The sequence below is a fragment of the Sesamum indicum genome, linkage group LG6 (genome assembly GCF_026168435.1).
Source record: "Sesamum indicum cultivar Baizhima isolate 11 linkage group LG6, ASM2616843v1, whole genome shotgun sequence".
Classification (NCBI taxonomy): Eukaryota; Viridiplantae; Streptophyta; class Magnoliopsida; order Lamiales; family Pedaliaceae; genus Sesamum; species Sesamum indicum.
This window is the reverse complement of record NC_142662.1, coordinates 23789418-23813715: the sequence shown is the minus strand read 5'-3', so window position 1 is coordinate 23813715 and position 24298 is coordinate 23789418. Positions and strand designations below refer to the sequence as shown.

The 24298-nt window shown below is 32.3% G+C and overlaps 2 protein-coding genes across 2 annotated transcripts; both read right to left on the bottom strand.

The window, feature by feature from the left end:
* Positions 1 to 1208: 1208 nt before the first annotated feature.
* Positions 1209 to 8482, bottom strand: LOC105163639 (ABC transporter G family member 12). The gene is made up of 9 exons (XM_011082062.3): positions 7929 to 8482; positions 5147 to 5226; positions 3482 to 3943; positions 3258 to 3380; positions 3025 to 3156; positions 2594 to 2878; positions 2184 to 2456; positions 1927 to 2034; positions 1209 to 1838 (listed from the first exon to the last, which is right to left on the bottom strand). Exons 1-9 carry the CDS (start codon positions 8173 to 8175, stop codon positions 1482 to 1484), a joined length of 2067 nt encoding a protein of 688 aa, XP_011080364.2. The 5' UTR covers positions 8176 to 8482; the 3' UTR covers positions 1209 to 1481.
* A 6211-nt stretch (positions 8483 to 14693) lies between these two features.
* Positions 14694 to 19872, bottom strand: LOC105163693 (ABC transporter G family member 15). Its single transcript, XM_020694341.2, has 9 exons — positions 19324 to 19872; positions 18702 to 18781; positions 17673 to 18134; positions 17422 to 17544; positions 16927 to 17058; positions 16499 to 16783; positions 16128 to 16400; positions 15936 to 16043; positions 14694 to 15831 (listed from the first exon to the last, which is right to left on the bottom strand). Exons 1-9 carry the CDS (start codon positions 19604 to 19606, stop codon positions 15475 to 15477), a joined length of 2103 nt encoding a protein of 700 aa, XP_020550000.2. The 5' UTR covers positions 19607 to 19872; the 3' UTR covers positions 14694 to 15474.
* Between the last annotated feature and the right edge of the window lie 4426 nt (positions 19873 to 24298).

Sequence of the window (24298 nt, the reverse complement as noted above, 5' to 3'; positions counted from 1 at the left end):
ATAATTTCACCAATTTTTTGCTTAAGTTCTAATTTTTATAAATTAAATATAAAATCTCATCTCATATATCTATTTTTTTATTTTGTTTAATAACTATCTACCTTATCAAGTTGACTTTATTTTTATTTATTGTTTTAAGTTATGAATTTTTACACTTGTCAATCTAATTATTTATTCTTGTGTATTTTTTATAACAATAAAAATATATTATTATACTATTTTTACTAAATATTGTAATTTTAAAGTAATTAAAATTAACATTTATTTTTTCTAATTTTACAATTATAGCCTTTTATTTATAAAATTAATGGCTCCCATCAAGTGTATTTTTAATTTTTTGTGTCAGTAAAGGACAAAATATTTATATATTACTATATACTAATACTTTTATTATTATAATTAAATCATATTATTTATTTAGTCATGGAATATATCATGATAAACAAATAAATACTTAGGACTAATTTTGATTCAAATGATATATATATATATAGAGAGAGAGAGAGAGAGAGAGAGAGAGAGAGTGAGAGAGAGTTTTTACAAAATATTTTAAGATAGACATTGGTATCTACTCGACAATTATAGAGAAACTCAAGTATCAATCTAGACATTTATATAAACTCATGTATCAATTTAATATTTATGAAGAAACTCGAGTATCAATTAGATTGTTTACAAAAACTCATGTTTCAATTTAAGAATAACACCAAAACTCAGGTACCAAAATAATTTTTACTCCAGTAGTATATAATATTAGATGGAAGATTTTGAAATCCATTAATTCATATTAAAAAGAATTGAAATCCATTAATGTCTAATAATATATAGTTCAAATTCAGATTGTAGTATCTGAAATCCTTTAAATTTATTAGGAAAAAATACAACTTTAGTCCTGTAGTTTAGAGGATGAATTTTTAATCCTGCACGAATTGATTTTCGCAATGTAGTCAACTTTAAAATATTAATAATTTTAGTCATTCTTAGCCAATTTGGACGAAAATTGCATGTGATTTGCACATGACCCCATTTAAATACAATATTGGAGGAATTGATATTTTTATTCAGCACGAATTGATTTACAAGACTAAAATTACAATTTAATTAAGTCTTGTGCAAGTCACATGCAGTGTTTCAGCCAAAATTGTCTAAAAAGAGACTAAATCGCCAAAAAATTATTCATGCAGGACAAAAAATATCAACTCTCTAAATTATTGGATTAAATGAGCAATTTTCCCAATTTATAATCACCCAAACGAATCCAAAAGATCTGTTACTGGGATTTGAAATCCATGAGTTCGAATCCGCCGATCCAACGTAGCCCAAGTATAAATTAGGATCTATTATTGGTCATAGTGATCATACCATATAAGACGGAATCTTCATGGATAGCCCAGATACTAAATTGATCATACCATATAAGACGTGGGGGGAAACCATGTCACAAGAAAATGACAGAAAACCTGGAAAATCATACGACAGTTTCAATGTAATGGAGAGTTGAGACCCTCTTGAGAAGACAAGGAGTGAACAACATGATGTCTCTTTGAAGGAAACGGTGGCGTCTTTCGGAACGAAGCCCTTTGCTTGAGATGGTGAAGGGTTCTCTTAGTGTAGTACGTTCGATACATTGGCAGAGCCGTCTCCTTGAGTTTAAGCATGGAAAAGAATAGCAGCCTGTATACGACGAGGTTGGCTGCCACCGCGGCCAAATCCCACCATTTTGAGTGACTTAGAGAAATGCCTAGCAAAGAAGTCAGGACTACTTCTCCCTGCAGTGGTGGTTGGCCTGCCTGGGGGTTCTCGAACTCAATACCGATCATGTCGTTTTTGTAGGCACCCTGTAGGGAAACGGTGTGATACGGTACTATCAAGAATGGGACGGTAGCTGAAGTTTAATTAGGATCATCATGAGTGATCAAAATGTACCTGTAAGGCCCATGCCATGTAATTGATGTACGAGACGGGGTATCTCCAGAATACCTTAGGAAGGTCGGGGAAGAGGCGGAAAAAGCCAGCTGAAGCCATCATGATACCCTGCATTTAGCATGCAACGTTAGGGGAGAAATTTCGATGGCCTAATTTGGTCCTTGCTGTTGGTGCTGATAATATGGGATTATTTGAGGGAACTTAGTGGAGCACTGGATTGATGTTAAACTTTAAAGATGTGAAGTTAGGAAGCATACGATAAAACCAGCCCCGATTATAACGCCCATCATGAAATTGGGAACGATTGCAGCAATAACCATCATGCAGCTCTCAACCACGGCTATGGATAGCAAAAGGTCGAGAGCAGCAAACATGAAGTGGAAGAGGCCGGGATGAAACTTCACCATGAAGTAAGTGATGGATGCTGAAGTAAACGACATTAGGACCAAGTACGGAATCGAAGAGATGAAGTTAGAGAAAATGAACACTCCAACACCATAATGTCTGCTGAGCCTTTCTTTGGAAAATACCTGAAAAATCAAGCATCAAAGACCTTAATGCTATATGACAATATGTAATAACTTTCCACAATCCACATGAGGTAAGCTGTTGTATGGAATCGTTCTTTTTCTAATCATTTTTCGTTATGGTAAGAGAGACCATGTACCTTCATTTCTTCAATGAATGATGGGAAGCCTCCAATTGTCATGAACGTCATAAAGCCGGAAATAAATCCTCCAGAGGCTCCCCTAGCCAGAATTGCATGATTATTGGATCCAACATCGTGAAAGATGGAGCCGACACAAATGGATACTGCAATAAAGACTATGATTCTTAGCCAGTAGTACCCAAAATCCCTAGACATGTTTACGAAAGACCGCTTTGTCAGAGTCGTAAGTTGCTTCAACCATGTTGCCTGGCTCCCGCTAGTTTCCTCAAATACAAGTCCTTCCTGCAATACGTTCGCTAGTCAAATTGAATTATCATTGCATCATGCAAGTGTTCTTGTCGATCCCATACTTCATGTGACTCAACTACCTAGTACGTGTCTTATATACATGCAACGGTTATACTGCAAGAAGTGTACAAAATACTCACAGTAGTTGAGAATTCTCTGATTCTAGCTTTCACTCTTGCTGCAAGTTTTGAGCTTTGATACTTATGAATGAGCCTTGCTCTGATTTCTGATGTTGATAAATTCATTATTGGACCAGACGTATCTTTTATATCCTGCAAGTAAGAAAAAAGGCAATGTCGGAACTATGGATTAGTGATCCTCGTTCTTGGATCATTCTCAAAATAAGTAATTAAAGGCACTGTAAGTTACTAACTTTGATTCTTTTTGAGCCCAGCAAAGTGTTGTTCACATCATCAAAGTCTGAATTAATACATCGAAGGAAATGATCAGACGGATTCCTTCTACTCGGACAGGGGAATCCCGCGTCTGCAAAGAACTGTAAACAATAGACAGGTTATCAATCAATGTGCTTAAAATCCTAATACTCTTTTACTACAGCCTTATACATATAGTTCTATCATAACCGATCTTTTCTACCTCAATAGCCATTGCAGCTTCACCAAAGTAAATCGTTTCACCAGACGAAAGCAGTAAAAGATCATCAAAGAGGGCGAAAACTTCACTGCTCGGCTGGTGAATAGAGGAAATAATCGTCCTCCCGCTACGTGCAACGTTCCTGAGAGCCTGAACGACAAAAAAGGCCGACGCACTGTCTAGACCGCTCGTTGGCTCATCAAGAAACAGAAGGCGCGGCTGTGTTATGATCTCTAACGCAATACTCAGCCTCTTCTTCTCACCGCCACTTATGCCCCTCAAATGCCAGTTTCCAATCAGGGTGTCAGCACATTCTTCAAGTCCCATTTCTGCTATTGTGTTCTCTATAGTGTCATTGATCACGTCTTTCGTTGTGTTGCTTGGCAGCCTGAGGAGTGCTGAGTACGCGATGGTTTCTCTGACTGTGAGAGTCCCCAAGAACACGTCTTCTTGAGTTACATAAGCCTGATACATAGTCCCATCACATATGAGTGCAACTGTATCAGGATTTGGACAGGGAAAGGAGCAAACATGGCATGATCACAAACATCATAATACTCTGTCCAAAACTTCAAATTGATTGTTTTATTTCATGTTGCCAAGAACTAGATTTCATGGTAAGGGAAAAGTTATCTTTCTTGATGACTATGATATATACCAAAGAAATATCAACGATATACATGCAGTTCGCCTACGGATTGGATTTTCAATTCCAAATACTATTGCATATTTATGTAATATATTCATGTTGTATGTATAAAATACTTTCAGATGATGTAATTTTTGTACGCTTTATACTAAATAAAACACTAAATTTGCATACTGAAATTTAAAACTTAATTTACTCAACTATCCCAGCTCTCTCAAGATAATTGTTGCTTTCATTCAGATGTACCCATTCGGCCCCACCAGACTTGAATTCGAATATGTACAGACTCGTTATGATTGTCCAATCGTCTCTGGATTAATGGTTCATGTGAAATTATACAACTCGAAACATTGATAGGTATTAGTCATCGATAGCTCAAGTATAACTTTTGGCACTCCATTCTTTCTTAGGACATTTATATGCTTTCTCCTGCAACCTCACTGACTTAAGCATAAAAAAATTATAATCAAGATCTTCTCAGCGTTGTTTTCACTGTTCTCTCTTGTAGGACAATTTACATGCTACAACAAATTTTTTCTAACCATTTCCACAAAATACTAGCCAAAATTATTTCATAAAAAATGACACAATGTTTTGTCCAAAATCTAAATGTCTAGAGTGGATATTTAAGTAATCAACCTCGTACACTAGGAAACATGAACACATGCATCCACCTCAAAGGAAATAGAAACACAATTACATAAACATGAAAGGTATCCGTCAAAGATGTTAAAACGATCTGTGATAGTTCAACCACCCACAGATAACATTAATTGGCCATCTCATTTATTGCAACATGTTCACCTTCATTTGCACTGAATTCTTTCTAACATTTTTCTTCTACCTTTGCTTCTTTCCCTAAAGAAATTTCCGGGCAATTTTGGGGCGGGCAACGATTCATAGTACATGCATCAAGTGTGCTCGACTGCTCGTTATTTATCAAATGTGAGTGAATTATAAAAATTTCTAAAACGAGAGTGGCAACTTTGCAGCAATGGTACAAAAATATATATACTTACAACGAGACCGGAGCGGAGCCTCCTTTTCGTCCCATTAATGAGAACATTACCGGAGAGGACTACGTTTCCCGACAGCCTACCTGCGAATGCGCCCAGCCGCCAGTCAGTAATAACTTCTATGTATTAACTCCACAACCACCAAAACCCACGTGGCAAAAAGTGAACATTCAAGTATTAAAGGACGCGCCATCGTTTGGCAAAATGCGCTTTTGCTTTTGCTGATGCTGATCAGTGAATATATATATATACTATAGTACTGTAAGGACTGCTCATGTGAATTATTATCCTAATTTATTACTTCTTGCTCTTTTGGTCGCCAAGAAAAATTACATTTATGTATGTACCTTGTATGTTCAATTATTTTGTCAAGACACGTCTTCATTTCTTAAATAATTCATGCCTTTTATATTGTTTAAACTCGGGTGAAGGATCTTCGATCTCATTTTCTTTATATAGTATATATTTTCATATTTGAATTATTATTCAATTAATTTGTCGAAAGAATACGTGTCAATTACTCAGTACTGAGACGTAAAAATATGAGATGAGATTTTTACTATTGACCCGACTATATATATACAGTTTGATTATACTATAGAGTAATTAATCCCTAAAGATCCAATGGACAAGGATATATTTTAAAGTCTCCCACTTTTTTTTCCCACTTTATATACTTATTGTTTTTATTTTTATTTTCTAAATTAAGAAGTGATAGAAATTAAGGGTTCATTTGATTCAAGTGAGAAGAAAATGGAAGTGGAAGAAGGAGGAAAAGTGAAAGGGGGAGGAGGAAGAAAAGAATAATAGTTTTCCTTTAAGTTGTTTGGTATAATTAGAAACAGAGTAAATCACAAATGCTTCCTCTTGTTTGGTACAAGGAAAACAGATTGAGAAGAAAACACTAACTTTTATAATTTTATTAAATTACCCTTCTCTTCACTTTGTATCAGAAAATAAATAGACTAATACTATACTAATATAATTTTAGAAATTTAAAAATCTTATTAATAAAAATATTTATCAAATAAGACTAAGAATATTTTTTATTAATAAAAATATTCATCAAAATGAGTATTGTTCATTTATTTTAAATTATTTATTTAAATAAATAAAAAATACTAACAAGATTGCTTACTTGATAATTGACTTCAATGCAGTAGTTTTTTAAGAGATTTTTTTTTTTTTGACAATTATGTACGGTATTATCAGCGAGTAGGAGAAAAGAATTTGAGTAATATATATATATATAGAAATATACGGGTAATAGAGTAAATAAAAATAAAAACTGTACTTTTTTATCTTTTCAGCATTATACTTCCACTTTTCTGCCCAATTTTGAACAAAAACAAAATTGAAGTCTCATATACATCGAGTTTTACTTCACCTCTATATCTTTTTTCTAATCAAACACAAGATCATTTCTTATACATTCATTTTCACTTCCACTTCTAGGATTCCTCCATTTTTTAGCCCTATCAAACACACTCTAAGTATAATTAATTTATATCCCATCTCTTAAACTACCAAATTAAATGCTTCATAAATAACGTTGGTAGATGTCATAATTAGTGTTTTGCAGCTGCCTACTACTTACCCCTCAATAAGTACACAAGACACGAGATAAAACTCAGGGATAATTGCACCATCTTCCTTGATATTGATATAATTATTATATGAAATCTCTTATAATTTTAAAAATTATAAATTTTTTTGTTGTATATTCATATTGTATTTAATATATATACACATCATATGTATAAAATATTTTTTAGTATAATTAAATGATATGTATATATAGAAAAATGCTCTAGTTTATATATATATGGATAGATAATCCTCACAATGATACTAATTTTGATCATTTATTCAATATTTTTCAGCATTACTATAATCAAAATATTTATGATGAGTTTCGATTGTAATTATGTTTTGACTTTACTTGCAAAAACAACAGTTAGTGCAGCTTTGATCAATTAGTATTTGCTATATTTTTTCTTTTTTACCAAGATAATTAACTATAATAAAAGATCATATTTAAAAAAAAAACAAAAAAAGATGGTTTCAAGTTTAATATTGTAATAGGGGTAAAAAGAAGTGAAAAGACATTCACACCCTTCCCAACAAATTGGGAACGAAATAAATAAGGGAATTAACGACTAAAATTACTTGTAAATGTACTTAATTAATTTTTGGATAGTGTACTGTCCCACGGACAGTTGCTCTTCATTAATCTACGACCATTTCTTATTTATTACAATTAACAAAAGGAAAAGAAAAGAAAAGCTTTACTTCTTCTCGAATTAGATTTCTTACAATATTAATAAATATTAGTTAATAAAAACTGGTCATTGATGCAAACTCAATGCATGTGCATGATAATGAAAAAGAAAAAAGAAAGAGTTTATGCCATTTATCGCAATCTGATGATGAAAATTAAATTTTCAAAAATATGTAATTGAAATTAATTAATTATATTTTAGAATTAATGAATAAAAATATAAATAAATATAAGATGTATAGTTAGGGGAACAAACTCTCCACTTAACTCCCTTCTAATTATAAGTTTTATTTATTTTTTAGGATAAAAATGCGTATTTATGTAATTAAATACACGTTTTTTCAACTAAATTTAAATTATAGAGGCTTGATTATTAATAAATAAATCGATTAGATATAGGTTTAACTAAATAGAGAAATTGATTATAATAATAATTATTAATGTTTACCATTAACTCGAAAATGTTATGTTGGTGTAATACAGAGAGAGAGAGAGAGAAGGAACCTGCTAAAGAATCTAGAAAAGTGGACTTGCCGGAGCCAGAAGGACCCATAACAGCCATGATCCTACCCGGAAGAGCATAACCCGACACCCCATTTATCAACCTTCTCGTAGGCCCATTCCCGAAGTTAGGGAGCACCGCCGTCAACTCCTCCCACGCCAAACATGCTTCCCCACCGTCAGTATCATGAGCGCCGCCGCTGATACTGTGGGGCTGATGATCAGAACCCGCCATGATTTCTATCTCCATGGTCTACTGATGATCAGCAACAAGAAGAGAGCACAAAAACCCTGCTATTAATAAGTAAACATGTAGGGTAAATGTTGAAGATCTCAAGTTGGGACTTGTTCTATCTCTCCCCCCACTCTCTCTCTCTCTCTCTATATATATATATATACATATATATAATAATAATTAAATAGTGATGTTATCAGATACACTTGAATGCTGCCATGAATGGCGTTGCAGGAGGAAGTTGAGAACACAGGAGCCATTTCATATTATACCAGTTTTGCAGACAAGACAACACCCCCCCCCCCCCCCTAAAGTTTTTAGGACACTGTAAATGTAGGGTTTGTTTAGATATTGATGGGGTGCCTTTACTAAGAGTAGATATTTGGTTCTTTTTTCCTTTTGGTACGAAGTAGATACAAAGTTGAGAAACCAGCTTTGATAGACTTTTAATATCTTTTATCTAAATGTATGTCAACTTTGGTGAAGGTTTAAGCTTTGTGTTATTTTTTAGGACTGATTACACTTATATTTTTTTTGAAAATACAAAATTATACAACCCCTTCGAAAATTTATTGTTTACACTTATCGACTCTCTCTCATTAAGATTTGAATAGAAAATGCTATGTTAACAAAAAAAAAAGTTACATAAATTTTTAATTTCACCCCCCATTTAACATTCTCATATAATAATTTTATTTTTATATTTAAAAAAATATAAGTGTAGTTTCAAAACTTCTTTCGGAATAAAGTGTAATTTCATAATTTTAGGAGATCTAAATGTAATTAATCATATTTTTTAAGGTTTTGATACATAATTTGTGGCTTCATGGTTTCTAATTTTTTAGATTAGGTTTAACTTCAGTAGTCTTCGATCTAATTTAAAACTTAAAAAACCATCTATTGCAGATATAGTAGTGAAGAAAATGTTGTAAATAATAAAGTATATATATATGTCATGATTATATTAGCACTTTTCAGCTGTCAGTTTATTTTACAGTAAATTACATTCTGAATATTTAGCGATGATCAATAAATTTCACTGAGAAGCTCATATTAAACAATTTTTTAGGTTTACAAAAGCTTTATCCTCTAAATTGGAATAAATATATTTTTGGTGTCGTAATTTAAATATATCATTTGGTGTTTTCGTTCTTTAACTTTTTATAATAACATTTTAATCTTGTATTTTTATAATTTTCTTGATTTCGGTTCTTTTTCGTAGGAGTTCACCTCCAACTGCAAGAAGGATCAACTCCAATAAGAAAAAGGATTGAAATTGAAAAAATTAAAAAAATACAGAACCAAAATATTACATTAAATAATTAAAGGACAAAAATAAGTCAATTATAGAAACAGTAATCTCAATTTTAAAAGGTCATGTGAGATGGACATGCATTGTTACGGCGAGAAGGATGAACTCCGGTGGATAAAGAACTATGAAAATTAAAAAGATATAAGACCAAAATGTTACCCTAAAATGTTAAAGATCAAAAACATCAAATGACCTAAGTTATAGGATAAAAATACAGTTAAGCCCTCTAAATTATTAGTTTGCCAAAATACTAATTTAAGATAATCTTTATTTTAATTTTTCTATGTAATTTTTTCCACGTGCATGCTTACGGTTGTAATAAAATTTTGAGATTTTTTGTATTTATATCTATTTTTAAAATTTATTTAAATAAATTGCCAAACTACAGTGTTAATTTTGATAACTTCAGATTTACAATAATATTATACTATTAAAATGTTATGTTTAAATTAAATTCTTTAATTATATATGATATTTGGAGTTGGTAAATTTTTTTTAAAAAAATCCCCTTCACCAGTAATTTGTTTAGAAACTTGTACTACATGCTGACAATTTTTATCCCAATTTTCATAAAAAACATAACTTGAAGGACTATATTAAATATAACCAAAGTCATATATATGACAGACTTTGTATTCATTTATCGTGTTTTTGATGCACTTAAAATCAAGTGAAAAACGTTTAAGGTGATTTTCCAAAGGCCATTGCCGGACCAAAAGATTACTAGTTTTCCTTTCATCAACGGCTACTTTAATTCTATCCAATAGCTATGTTCAAGAATAGTATTTTATTACAGTTACACCCTTTTGACTTTATATATTACATTTACTTTCTTACAAGTATAAAAAAACTATCATTAAAGGAATGTTTAATGAAGACTAAAATTGAAAGTTTGTGTAATTATTTTTGTTGGCGTCAGCATTTTTCGTTCAAACGCTAGTGGAGTGGATCTGTTGTAAATGGCGAATTTTTCTGAGAGGTGTAAGTATAATTTTAAAACTTTTTTGAAAAAGTATAATTTCACATTTTTAAATATAGTCTAAATATAATTATCAAATTAAAAATTGATCATTACTAAAAGTTATGTGCGTTGTGGTTTTGGGAGTAAAAAATCGTTGTTTGGAACTAAAAAGACACTGTAATTTTAGGACTAAAATAACGTGATTTTGAGTTTTATGTGATTAAAAGCGTCACCTACCATAATTATGATATCAAAACAAATCTGCTCTTATTTTATAGGACTAAAAAACATTTTGCCCCATATTTTAGCTACCAAACTTAATTGACACGAGCTTGATTTCCCACTTAATTAACAGTATAAATATAATTAATTTGCCTTTAATTATAATTAATAATGAGTCCCTACTTAATTATCTTTATTTCCACGATTGATTAATAATGAATGAGTTCGTCAGCTTTCATCTTATCACCATAATTAATAAGGTATGGTGTTCTTGACGTGCTGCCCATTTCAGGATAATATATATATATGTATATATATATATATATATATATTTCAAGAAACCAGGAAATTTCATTTGTCTTCCACCATTTCCAACTATCACATGATTTTGACGTTTCAACGCTTATCACTACTTAAATAACTCATTCAATTTTACATGATTAATTACATTATATCAATTTTATGTTATGTGATATTACAAATGAGTAAATTAATTTTTTTATGAAAAAAATAGTAATTTAATTTAAGGAGGTAAATTGTTTCATTTTAAAAAATATAGAGAAATAAATCGTTATATGTTAAAAAACACAGAAGGTAAATTGCTATTTTTTTTTTATAGAATGATAATTTATTTATTAACTATATATATATCATTAATTATCTCTTTATAAGTACAAAAAATATACATAAAAACGTCAAATGATGCACAAAATTGAAAATTTATGTACTTGTTTTTTTAGTGTTAATATTTTTCGTCTAAATTCTATTTGAAGGGTGTCAGGTGTAAAGGAAGAAACTTTGAAGGGAGTGTAAGTGTAATTTTATTTTTTTTTGGGATAAAAGTGTAATCTTACAATTTTACAGGGAATTTTAGTGTAATTAACCCTATAAATAATTTAAGAACCAAAGTTTAGGTATGAAATGATCCAATTTTATGTCGTATTCACTAACATGCATGGAATTAAGGAGTGGGGCCCACTGATCCTGTGTTTTTCACCATTTTGATGGTTCAACAGCATGGGCAGAGTTCGGTGCCGAAAGTGTTCTTATTGACAATTTGAGGTATATTTAACAGTTGATGTACATTTAATGTGTGCCATAATTGTTATTATTGTATTCTTTTTGTAAATTTGATCAACTAATATTTTAAATAAATAATTTATTAAAACTAATAAAAATACTTTTGATTTTAAATATGTACGAATAGAAATTTATTTTAAAAAAAAAGAAATTAAAGAGAAGGGCATTTTTTGAATATATATATATAGAGAGAGCACAGTTTAGTCGAGACGCTTTTGCAATCAAAATTAGTTACTTTAAGATTTTCACAGTTAATAAATATTGTGAAAATTCTAGTTTAAGTATACATAGCTTTTTGGTAAATCAAGATAAATAATACTCGTGATACATATATAAATATTAAAACAACTGGTATATAGAAATCACGTCACTTGACGCTGTTTTAAGATCGTAATGAGCTCCCTCCGTGTAGGTACTATCAGCTCACTATGCATTACGACAAAACACACCATGCAAATACTTAAAACTTTTGTGGGGACCCTGGAATGCCAAATAAATTGCCAATTTAATCGATTAGAACCCCTGTCTGCCCCTTCAAAATGATGATCCCTAATGTGCAAATCAATAGCAAGAAAATACGTACTCCGCGTAGTGAAAAAACCCTTATGATTATTTCTTTTTTTGAGGATCGACGAATCAAATGATATTTCTGTTCCAATTTTTGCCTCTTCTTCTCCCTCTGAATCAAACTTTTCCTTGCCATAATGGTTCAGGTCCTATTAGTATCCATGATACAAGTCGAATCCTAGATGTAGAAATATAAGAAGATGGGCCTTCTCTCCATCGAAAGAAATGAGATTATCGCGGATATAACACATTCAAAAATTAGCCAAATTTTCCTGATGTAGAGGCAATCAAGAAAGCCGCATAAGTGAATATATAACCTACAAAAAAATGGGCTAATCCAACCAATCTTGCTTGCACAATGGAAAGCGCCACAGGTTTATCTCTCCATCGAATCAAATTGGCCAAAGGTGTGCGTTCATGAGCCCATGCTAAAGTTTCAATCAATTCCTGCCAATATCCACCGAATCTCATTCCTTTGCTCAAATCACCACCATAATATATTTATATATATATTTATTGTACTAGTCCTCAAACATCGAGTAAATTAGATACAGATTTGATATATATATATATATATATATATTATATTTTATTGTACTAGTCCTGAAGCATCGAGTAAATTAAATACAGATTTGAATGCTTTCTCTTCCTTCATCATTTAAACGTGCATGCATCATTCATTATAAACAAATTACTGCTTACGAATTCTACGTTCTCAAATAAACGTTCATACTCATGACGTTTGAATTAAATGTTGGTAATTTAATTACTAACATTTATTTGAATAAATTATATTTTGTCATTCGAATTACTCCATTTTATATTTTATCGTCTAAATTCTTTTTTAGCAACTTATAATTTTAATTTTGCAAAATTTACACTTTATCATAGATGATTGTTTTTTCTGTTGATTTTTCATATGTGCTACCTAGAGGCAATGTGATGTGACTTTTTTATATGTGAATTGCATGTGATGCTTTTTCCGGCAAAAAAAACGTCATATATGCCAAAGTACAAATCTCGCAAAGTTAGATAAAAATATGACAGAGTGTAAAATCAAGCATAGTTTGAATGGTAAAATGTACATAATTTACCCTATTAATTTTATTGAATTGGTTGAGCTTTGAGCTCTTAACATATATTCATTAAAAATAGTTGATAAAATAGTACCATGAACTTTATGGCATCTTCATGGCTAATAGGCAACTTTTCAGAAATTAAGGTAGACAAACAGAATACCACATTTAATTAATGTATTAGCAAGTATTAACACTCCTAATTTCTTATGAATAATATCATATATTTTGATTGAAGAAAATACCCATCTTCTTAAAAAGACAAGTTTAACAAATTTGACCGCGTCGAGTTGGGTCGGGTCCGAGGAGGTGCAACAATCGAACGGACCGAGTTTTTATCTAAAATTTGTTGGGTTCTTGAAATGAAACTGGGCGAGTCTCGGGTCCACCCCAACTTATCTCAAACCATCCCATTGTCAATCTAGTCAGGACTTTATTGCAAATGCTCTGGTTATATTGGACCCCAATTTGTCTCAAACCATCCCATTGTCAATCTAGTTAGGACCTTATTGCAAATGCTCTGGTTATATTTCTTTGATGTTTAAGTAAGATAGATCATACCAGAAAGATAAGTGAAGGTCATGAATGAGGGTTGCAAAAAATTGTTCTTGCAACATGAAGGGTGTCTATTTATAAACTTTACCAATTATATGATTTCATCGTGATCCACAGTAACCAAAATAATCGGATGGTTGCTGTAAGTCTATATATGTTAAGATTTTGAATGCACAAAGATTGGGTCGTACAGATATTGAATTAACAAAACGAGTCCAAAACTTGTCTAAAAATTATTATTATCCCGTCCAGTAAGGTTTGAATACAACCTTTTAAGATATACTCCCACATCGATAATTATCATAATTAAAAATAAAAAAATCATAACAAAATACTAATTAAAATTATAATTGTGCAATGGCTATTAATTATTTTTGTAAGTGACACCAAAACGTTGATCATTTATTAACAAATTTTTGCATTGATATTGTTTGACCGTAATAGAAAATATTAATTTATAAAAAAAAATTAAACTTTAATAATTTATTATATAAAGAATAATCAATCTTTGGTAGTAACATTAGAAATTACTAAAATTCGGAAATTGTAATGTACATGTTGTCCAGTCTTTTTACTTCATGGTATTTTGTGTTGTGATGCCAAAGTATCCATTGGCAGTAAACTGTATTTCCCAATCCTAAAAATCCCACATTTAGGATGAAGTATAATATAAAATCAAACTCCCCATTCCAACAAAGCATCAAATTATGTCATGAGAATGTAAGGGTAGAACAGTACAAAAGATAATTACACGAGACCACGAAATCAATAGACCCCTCTTCAGTATAAATAGATAATACAATTGTACACCGTTCTAAATCCAACAATATGGTAGTTGGATGTAATTTTTTTTGGATAATTACATTTACATTCCTTGACATATAATCTATTTATACAAACCACCTCTACTTTTTGAATAATTATACATACACATACACCTACAAAAAACATCAGCATATTTATGCAAACCACTCCTACTTTTTAAAAAATTACATATATATTACTGTCATGGACGATTTTTGTAATTATGAAAAAGACATAGATAATTTGTATAAATAAATCATAAATTGGGAAGTATAAATGTAATTATCCGTATTTTTTCAAGTCCGCGACAATAAAATCTAAAGCAAACTATTATATATAGTTACCTTTATAATGTTTTTTCTCTAATTTCTTTTTTCTTTTAAGACAGCATAATTATTGGGTGAATTGCATTTTACCCCTGCGAAACTTCTAATAAGCACAAAAACCCCCAAACAAAATAAAATAGCAATACGATCCCTGAATTTTTAGAAAAGAAGCTAGCTGAGATTTGGACATGAAGCTATCCTTTCGTTTTCAAGAGAAGTTTTTGCCATTTAGTCTTTTTACAAGAACTATTGCATTTAAAAAGCCACACTTATTACATTACAATGTTTCACAACTTTAATTGTAAATTTGTGATGTAGAGGAAAAAGAAAGTATTTGGTAGCAAAAGAGCAGTTCTCTTCTATAACAGCAGCTAAAATTCAAGAGTAGAAGCACCTGCTGATGGCTGAATTCTAAGGGATTGGAGAGCTTAGACCTTCTTGAGACGACAACGAATGGAGATTATGATGTCGCTTGGACGAATACGACGGCTTCCTCCTAAATGAAGGGCGCTTCTTGAACTGGTGCATTGCTCTCTTTGCATAGAGTGACTGGAAAATTGGTGCTGATCTCTCTTTTACCTTGAGAATGATGAAGAAGAGAAGTCTGTAACATACGATGAGGGCGTAGACCGCAAACAAATCCCACCACTTGGAATGATCTAATGATACTCGGAACATATGTCTTAGCACATCCTCTCCCTTTATCTTTGGATCACCAGGTACTAGAGGATCAAATACCATTCCGAGCATATCGTTCTTGTATGCTCCCTGCACCAATACTCAGGTGAGATAACATGTTAACATAAGTGATGACTTGTGATCCTGGAATAAATTCTTACAGCAGTGCAAGATTCAAGAATTTGTCTTAGTACCTGCAAAGACCATGCACCATATCCGATGAGCGAAATTGGGTAGCGCCAAACTGGTTTGGGAAGGTCTACCACCGGCCGGAAGAAGCCAGACGTGATCATCATGATCCCCTACGTGCAGAACAATGGTGAGGAAACGCAGGAGCTGACAAGCAATGTAAAGAATTTTTTAAGCTCTAGAGCAGGATTACTTACAAGAATTCCGGCCCCAGTTATGAGACCCATCAAGAAGTTTGGAACTAACGAAGCTACGATCATCATGACGCTCTCTACCATAGCAATGCATCCAAAAAGGTTAAGGCAAAAGAAGACGTAATGTGAAAATCCAGACCGGAATTTCACCATGTAAAACGTTATCGTCCCTGCAATAGTCGAGACTGCAACCAAGAACGGGAGGGAAGAGAGGAAGTTCGATAGTATGAACACAGCATTGCCGTAGTAACCATTAAGCCTTTCTCGATAAAACACCTGTTTTTCAAGAAAAATCCATGACTACTATTGTCCCTTGATTTCATTTTTCAATGAGTTAATTTTTCCAGATCAACCATCTATATGAGCTCATTTACCTTCATTTCTTCGATGAAGGACGGGAATCCTCCAATGGACATAAAAGTCATAAAGCCTGTCACAAAGCCACCACAAGCTCCACGAGCCAATATCGCTGTGTAACCAGTACCAACATCATAGAACAGAGTCCCAACGCATATAGCAACAACAATGTATGTGACTATTCGAGCCCAGTAATATCCAGTGTCTCTAGACATATTCAAGAAAGATCTCTGTGTCAATGTTGTAAGCTGCTTCCACCACCTTGCTTGGCTTCCTCTGATTGTTCCAATCTCCAGGCCTTGCTGCAATTCATGAGCTTATTAATCTTGCTTCACAAATTGTTATGTATAATTGGTCCCAAATAATAGTTCTTTCTTCATTTAGAATAAGAACAGAAGAAAGTAACATGAACAAAAATCATAGAAAGGGAATTAGGACTACTTACGATAGTGGAGATTTCTCGCATCCTTGATCTTGCCTTTCTTGCATACTGTGAGAACTTATATTTTTCAACAAGTACTGATTTGATATCCGCTGTTGCCAAATTCATCAGAGGATCTGATGTTTTGTCTTCTTCCTGTCATTAGAAGGTAGAACAATAACTTTTTATATTCTATTTTATCAAATGAAATATGAATTTCATGCCATACACACACAAATCTGCTAAAATGATCCCCTAAGAAACGTTTCACAGACGCTCTAGTATAAATAGTTGATAGCACCTCATATTGTAATTCACACAAAACAGCTTTTTGAATAATTGTGAACATAGGAAAAATTGTGTGAACCATGTTAATGTTTTGTTTTACAGTCACCTTCTTTTCATATTTTTGCACACATTCAAATCTAGCTAAGAATGATTCATAGAAGTTTCAAGTAGCCAACAGAAAGCGAGAAAATTGCAATAAAATGGAGGCAGTAATGTGGTATGGATTCATACACGTAGTCGTTGTGAACCTTTCAATGTGGCTGTCACGATGTCAAAGTCTGAGTTAATGCAGCGCAGGAAATGATCCGAGGGATTCCTCCTACTTGGACAGGGAAACCCTGCTTCGGCAAAAAACTGAAAATCAAAACTGACAAGTTTAGACTGAGAATCAGATAGTATGACATGTATAAATCAAGAAAACAGAAAACAAAACTGTTTGAGCAAAAGCAGAAATTCAGAGAAGTATTTCTTGTAATTAATACCTTTACTGCCATCTTAGCTTCTCCAAAGTAAACTGTTTCACCGCTAGACAGTAAATAGAGGTCATCAAACAGTGCAAAAACTTCACTACTAGGCTGATGGATTGAGGAGATAACAGTTCTTCCATCTCGTGCAAGATTCTTAATAGATTGGATGACGAAAAAGGCTGCTGCGCTGTCAAGGCCGCTAGTAGGCTCATCCAGAAAGAGTAGTCGAGGCCGCGTTAGAATTTCAAGGGCAATGCTCAATCTCTTCTTTTCTCCACCACTTAAGCCTCTTAATTGCCAATTTCCTATCTGGCGATCGGCACAATCTTGAAGGCCCAATTCCATTATAGTTCCATCTATGATGCCTCTTATCTCTTGCTTTGTCATGGAGGATGGAAGCCTCAAATGAGCAGAGTAAGTTATAGTTTCTCTGACTGTAAGAGTCCCCAACAATACATCCTCTTGTGTGACATAAGCCTGCAACAGTCAAAAAAAGAAAAAGAATTACAAAGACCGGAGATGAGAAACCAGAATTGCGTGTTTCATCACTGTGCACAAGATTTCGGACATCTCATCATGATAACACGGTCAAGTTCAGAATTGAAACATGGAAATTCTATATGTCACCTTGTGCTAGACACTCTGTGAATTCTTGGATGGCTAAAAATGAGAAATTTTGCTAATCATCGCTAGTGCAGTTTGTGAAAAAGTCTCTACACTAGAAATATCGTTTTGGTGCAGAGGCCATCAAATTTCTTTACATGAAGGTAAAGTTAACACCACGAGAAGTTCCACTTATAACTTAAGAAAGCTCAAACGTTTTTGACATAACAATGGCCCATTTCAGACAGGAGAGTGCAGGCTTGGATTGATGCAAAAAATTTTGATCATACAATGTAAAAAATGGAGAAAGCAGTATGCTTGCTTTTATTGCCAATCAGAAGTCACCTAACTAATACCATCATCTGAAACTTGGCAAAGTTTTGAGAAAATCTAGCGACTCATAATTTGATTGATCCATAGTATGTTGGCTAAGGTACTTACAACCAAACCATAGTCCAGTCTCCTCTTCTTCCCGTTGAGAAGAATATTTCCATTCATGACAACATTTCTTGCTAATCTACCTGTGGCCAAAGTAAAAAGTATCATTGAACATCGAAATAAAGAAGAGATGAACAGCTTTTTCAACATGAAACGAACACCTTACTGAAGAATTCATCTGTGTATTATAATGTAGAAACGTATCCATCACTCCATCACTTGTGCAGTAGTTGTTCATGTTCTATATAAAGATCTTATCAAGCTACAAGTTGGAATGATACACTAATGTGACCGGTGAGAATCGCATATCTCTACTCTAACCCCCCTCTCAACTTGATTGATTGATAGTGTCTATTAGGCTTGTGATTTGTGAAGCCGAAAGCCCAGCTAGCAATTTATACCAAAAATTATAATCAAGAAGTCCAACAGGATTCAGTTCTTTATCCCTGTTCGATTGTATACTTCGATAATTAGATTTGCACCATCTCAAAGCAGCTATCCAGCCCAAAATGATACACTTATGATGCCTAAACATACAAATAAAGAGACATGTCTTAACATACAGTCAATATATACACAGACATGCATGAAAGTTTCATTTTTGACAGAAAGAGAAAATAAGTACCTGCCAGGGAATCAAGAAGGGTGGATTTGCCAGAGCCAGAAGGACCCATAATAGCCATGATCCGACCCGGTTCAGCATACCCATTAAGCCCATGAAGCAACTTCTTCGTTGGCCCCTGCCCAAAATTTGGCAGCACCACCGTCAAATCCTCCCAAGACAAGTATGCTTCGCCACCCTCCCGCGGCTGCAGCCCCCTCTCTACATCACCAACGCTACTGCCACCGCCACTATAACTAGCAGCCGCCGGACCACCACCACCACCACCTGCCACCTCTATCTCCATCTGAACAGGAATCCCAAAGGGTACCTAGCACTTCTTGCTCTACCTGTGAATAACTGTATATATATATATATATATATAAATCTTCACACTGGTTTGAACTCTTCTCTCTTCATAGTATAACAATTGCCATTTTCATATTTATACGGGTATGGAGGGTTGGAGATAATGGGTTGGTTGAGTAGTCGGTGCATGAAGGAAGATGGCAAGGGCGGCAGGCCGCATGCATGATTAGTGGTTTCTCTGCGAGAGAATTAATGGATAGGTGGGCAGTAAGAGCGAAGGAGACGCTTAAATTTTTAATGCTGTGGGGTCCAAACTGAATGGTTTACAGTTGCATTCAACCTTTTGCAACATTTTTATATAATATCCCCAAAAATACAAAAGATGTAAAGTCATATCCCCTTATATTTTTTTATTCTAATTCACATATGTATATAATATATATATCACCTGTACAAATTTAATGTTATTTTTTTATAAAAAATAATTATACTCCTCTTCTCCTAATATTTGCTCTAATTACACTAAACCTCATGTGGTTTAAATTTATATTTATTTTTTATGACTTATTACTGATTTATTATATGTCAAATAGATTTTTTCGACTAAACTGTTTTTACCACGGTAAAAATGTACCTCCTCACATCCATTAACGTATAAAGATATACATAAGTAATTTGATTATAAAAAAAAATATTTGTCCTATACTAAATCAGTAATAAGTCAATCGAAGGTAATTATAGATTTTTATCCCTCCCCTTTTTTTTTGTTAATATCAGCAAATTCGATAAATTTTGACTAATGTAGGAACTTATTTATTAGATAGAAGCAAACCTCAAGGACACTAAATGTAATTTTTCAACTCATAAAAAGTTTATGTGCAATTATATAAAACAATAGAAAAGGGTAATTTTTCCTTTTTAAATTTAAGGTAAGATTTTTATACATATAATAATACATATTATATTAAACGGAATAAAAAATATATTAAATTTTATAAAATCCAATGAACACTATATTCATACACATACGAACAAATTAAATTGAATTTTCTATTTCAAATTATGATAACTTCACCTTCTACTCATTTAATATATGAATCTAAGTGTATAGAAAAGTTACTTCATCTGTTATACTTAAAAAAAATAAATATATTTTGTAGATAAGAATGACGTCTACGTATTTAAATGAAATAAAATATACAACAAGATTCAAAATCGAAATTCCAATATATACAAATAAATATGGTGAGAGGTGCATTTATTAATGATTGTATGTGAGCAGAAAGGGATAAAAAGAAAGGTATATGTACACTTCATAGGAAGATGGGACAATTTTTGATTAAAAATATGATTGTTTGGTGAGATTTATTGTTGATTTGGAGTGGAGAAAACACTAGATACGAGGAGATAGCACCAAATGCAGCATGCATCTAATCAACTTGTTATAAAAGTTTATTTTTTTTATGTTTTTAGTTACATAGGTTATATAATTTTTTTTTTATCAATATATACAATATTTATATATTTATGTATATTGTGTTTATTTAAAATACATATTATGTATATTAAGATATAATACATATTAACTATTAATTACTACATTTCTTATTTGAATTTTTAGTTATTTGTGGATAAAACTAGAGGTATAAGAAGAAATATAAATTTTTATCTTAGTTAATTACAAGTAATTAGGAATCACGGCGTATATTAATTAATCATGTGTGCAACGGCTACTATGTACTTATTATTTTTGTTGAGACCGAAACATAAGTAACATCTAAAAATTATGGTAAATGTTTGGCCAAAATTAAACCATAGTGCATGTTGATTACACGTGGTCAAAATTATTGTAAAGATTTCAGTTTCGTGTAATTGTGAAACAACCTTTTGAAATATAATAACTGGATTTGAAAATCAAAGCAACGAGAGCCATGTTGGAAAAAATAACGTATAACAATTAGAAATGATATTTACGATAAAAAAAATTAAATCGAAAACTTACAACGAGAATTGTATTGTAACAATTCTCAGTTAAATGAAAAATCGTAAATTTAACCGAATCACAGAACTCACTGCATGCCTTGAAAAAAATATACATCTCGTATCAGTAGTGCATTAGGTACAATGTAATTTTTATCAAGATGAAACGGTTGCAATTCTTTCGATTTTAACACTATATCAGAAAATACCTCAATCAAACATTTAAAAGCTCGTTACCAAAACAAAGCTCAAATCTTAAAAATATTGAGAAAGAGGCAAAGAGAGAGAGAGAGGATCACCTCGTAATGCACCCATTAACAACCAATAATGGTTTTCAATTTCCAGGCCATTAACCAATAATGCACTCATTAACAATCAATAATGCACCCATTAGTATGTTATTATTTTTATTTACTTAGAATTTGTTGATTGATTTAAAAATAATAATATATTACATATAATAATAGTATGTGAATTGATTTTAAATTATGAACAGAATTTCAAATAAAACAAATAAATGTGTGTGAAGTTAAGAGGTTGATTAACATGGAGAGTTGTATCCGAGACAAACTACATTACATGTTGGATCTTCATGTTCTAGTGTCCTATCCTAGTCCCATCAAAAGTCGGTAATATTCTGTCATAAACCAACTGATCATCATCCTCTACTTCTACTAGGATTATTTCATCATCATGCTTTCCTCAGAACTGGTTTTATATATATATACCTATGTATCAATCAACCAACCAACCACACAGCATCTGTTCTTCATCATTAACGTAATTGGTTTCGATCGAATCGGGGTAGTGAAGTGTTGTTGTTGTTGCAGCAAGAATTGATAATGGCAACTCGAGAAGAGAATCTGACAGTAGTGTCTGCAGGTAAGAGTTTTTCCACCGTGAACGAATCAAGAGAGATAAAAGCAGCGTCGAATTTGCCTGAAGATCATCCATCCGACAGCGGGATTATTAGCACAAAGCAATTACTTCAAGATTTTAAAGAAAGCGATTGCAGAAAAAGATTTTCTGATGAGGAGGAGAAACCACTCATGGTTAGGATTGTTGAAGACGAAGCACTGGTAGGCCCTGATGGTATTTTCTGTCCTTTGGGTTGTTTGGCAGCAGGGTTGCGTTTTCATTTTGGTTGCGACAAATATGGATATCGACTTATTCCCAATGTAGAAACGGAAAAAATAGGACATTAGTATTAGAGAAATACTAGTGTTGGAGTTTGGAGTTGTTAGTGTTGTCTGAAAAATGAGGAATGGCATGGCATTATATAGCCATGGCCAAACTTCACATCTTAATGCAATTGCAGCCATTAACAGCCAATAATGTGTAACAGCAAATCGGTTTCTGGACTATAATGATGATGCTGAAAATTGTTTTCTTTAAAAAGAATATTGTTACGAATTTTATAAAATTGAAAAAAATCTAAAATTATTCAAAAGTTTTTGCTACAAAAAGATGTGTCCCGAGATTGAAACATTCGTCCAAACACATATTGCTCAGAGCGGGTTGTGCGTATATAGGACAACCCATGTTTATTCTAATCTCCATAATACTTTAAACTCAAATTTCGACGTGAATTGAATATAAGGAGTTTATTGTATCAATAAATTTATTATGTGGGACAAAGATATATGAGTGTAAAATAATTACTCCGACAATACTATATATACTTATCAATTCCCATCATTCTCCCATTATCTAAAGTTGTCCCACATAGGAGAATGATGGGACAAACATTTCTTCTCTTTTTCTCAACCAAATCTATGAATTTCATGTAATTTTTTTTATTAAAATTACAAGAAAAATGTTGCATTAGTTTTTTACGACCATGATAGTACTATTTAACTTGCCAAGCTTTTATCCTATGATTATTTATAATATAGATAATAATGCATTGTAAAAAAAAAAGAGATTATTAATTCCTAGCTTAGAAAGAGTAATTACTTTGATTTTGGTTGGCTTAAAAGAATAAAAATTCTCAAAATTTTCAAATTAAACAGTCATGTGAAATCCAGATGCAAATTTCCAACGAATTGTGCAGTTTCCGACAAAATTTATCCTCGATATATATACGAATTTCTTTTTAAAAAATATTATTTTTCAATTATCAATTTCATTCCAAATTAATTAAGAGAACAAAAAGTACAACTCCTTTAGTTGCCATCGTTGAATTTGGAATTCTGAACAAACTGCCGGTGATAAGTCAGAGGAAGATGAGGATGATGTCAAGTCATCGTGCCCCTTATACCCTGGGCGACACACGTGCCTGCCGATCGATGCACGTGAGTGAAGAAGGGAAAGCATAAGTGAACTCGATCCAGTGGTGGAGGAGGAAGCTCGGTTCAGTCCTTGCAGATCTTGAGTCACTCACTTCAAGAGTCGAATTCGCAACTCTAGTTTCAGGGGTATTTGCAATTATAAATAATAAAGGCTACTATGAGCAGAAAGGGACTAGACTACTTGGCTCGGTTATAACTAAAGTACAAAAATTACAATTTTCAGAATATAGTTAGTGTATTTTACTTTGAATTTGTTGATTGATTTAGAAATATTGGCGTAGTACATATTGATATTGTAATAATAATATATTAGTTGGTTTAGTATGTTATTTCTTTATTTACTTTGAATTTATTAATTGATTTGAAAATAATAATATATTGCATATAATAATACTATGTTGATCGATTTCAAATTATGA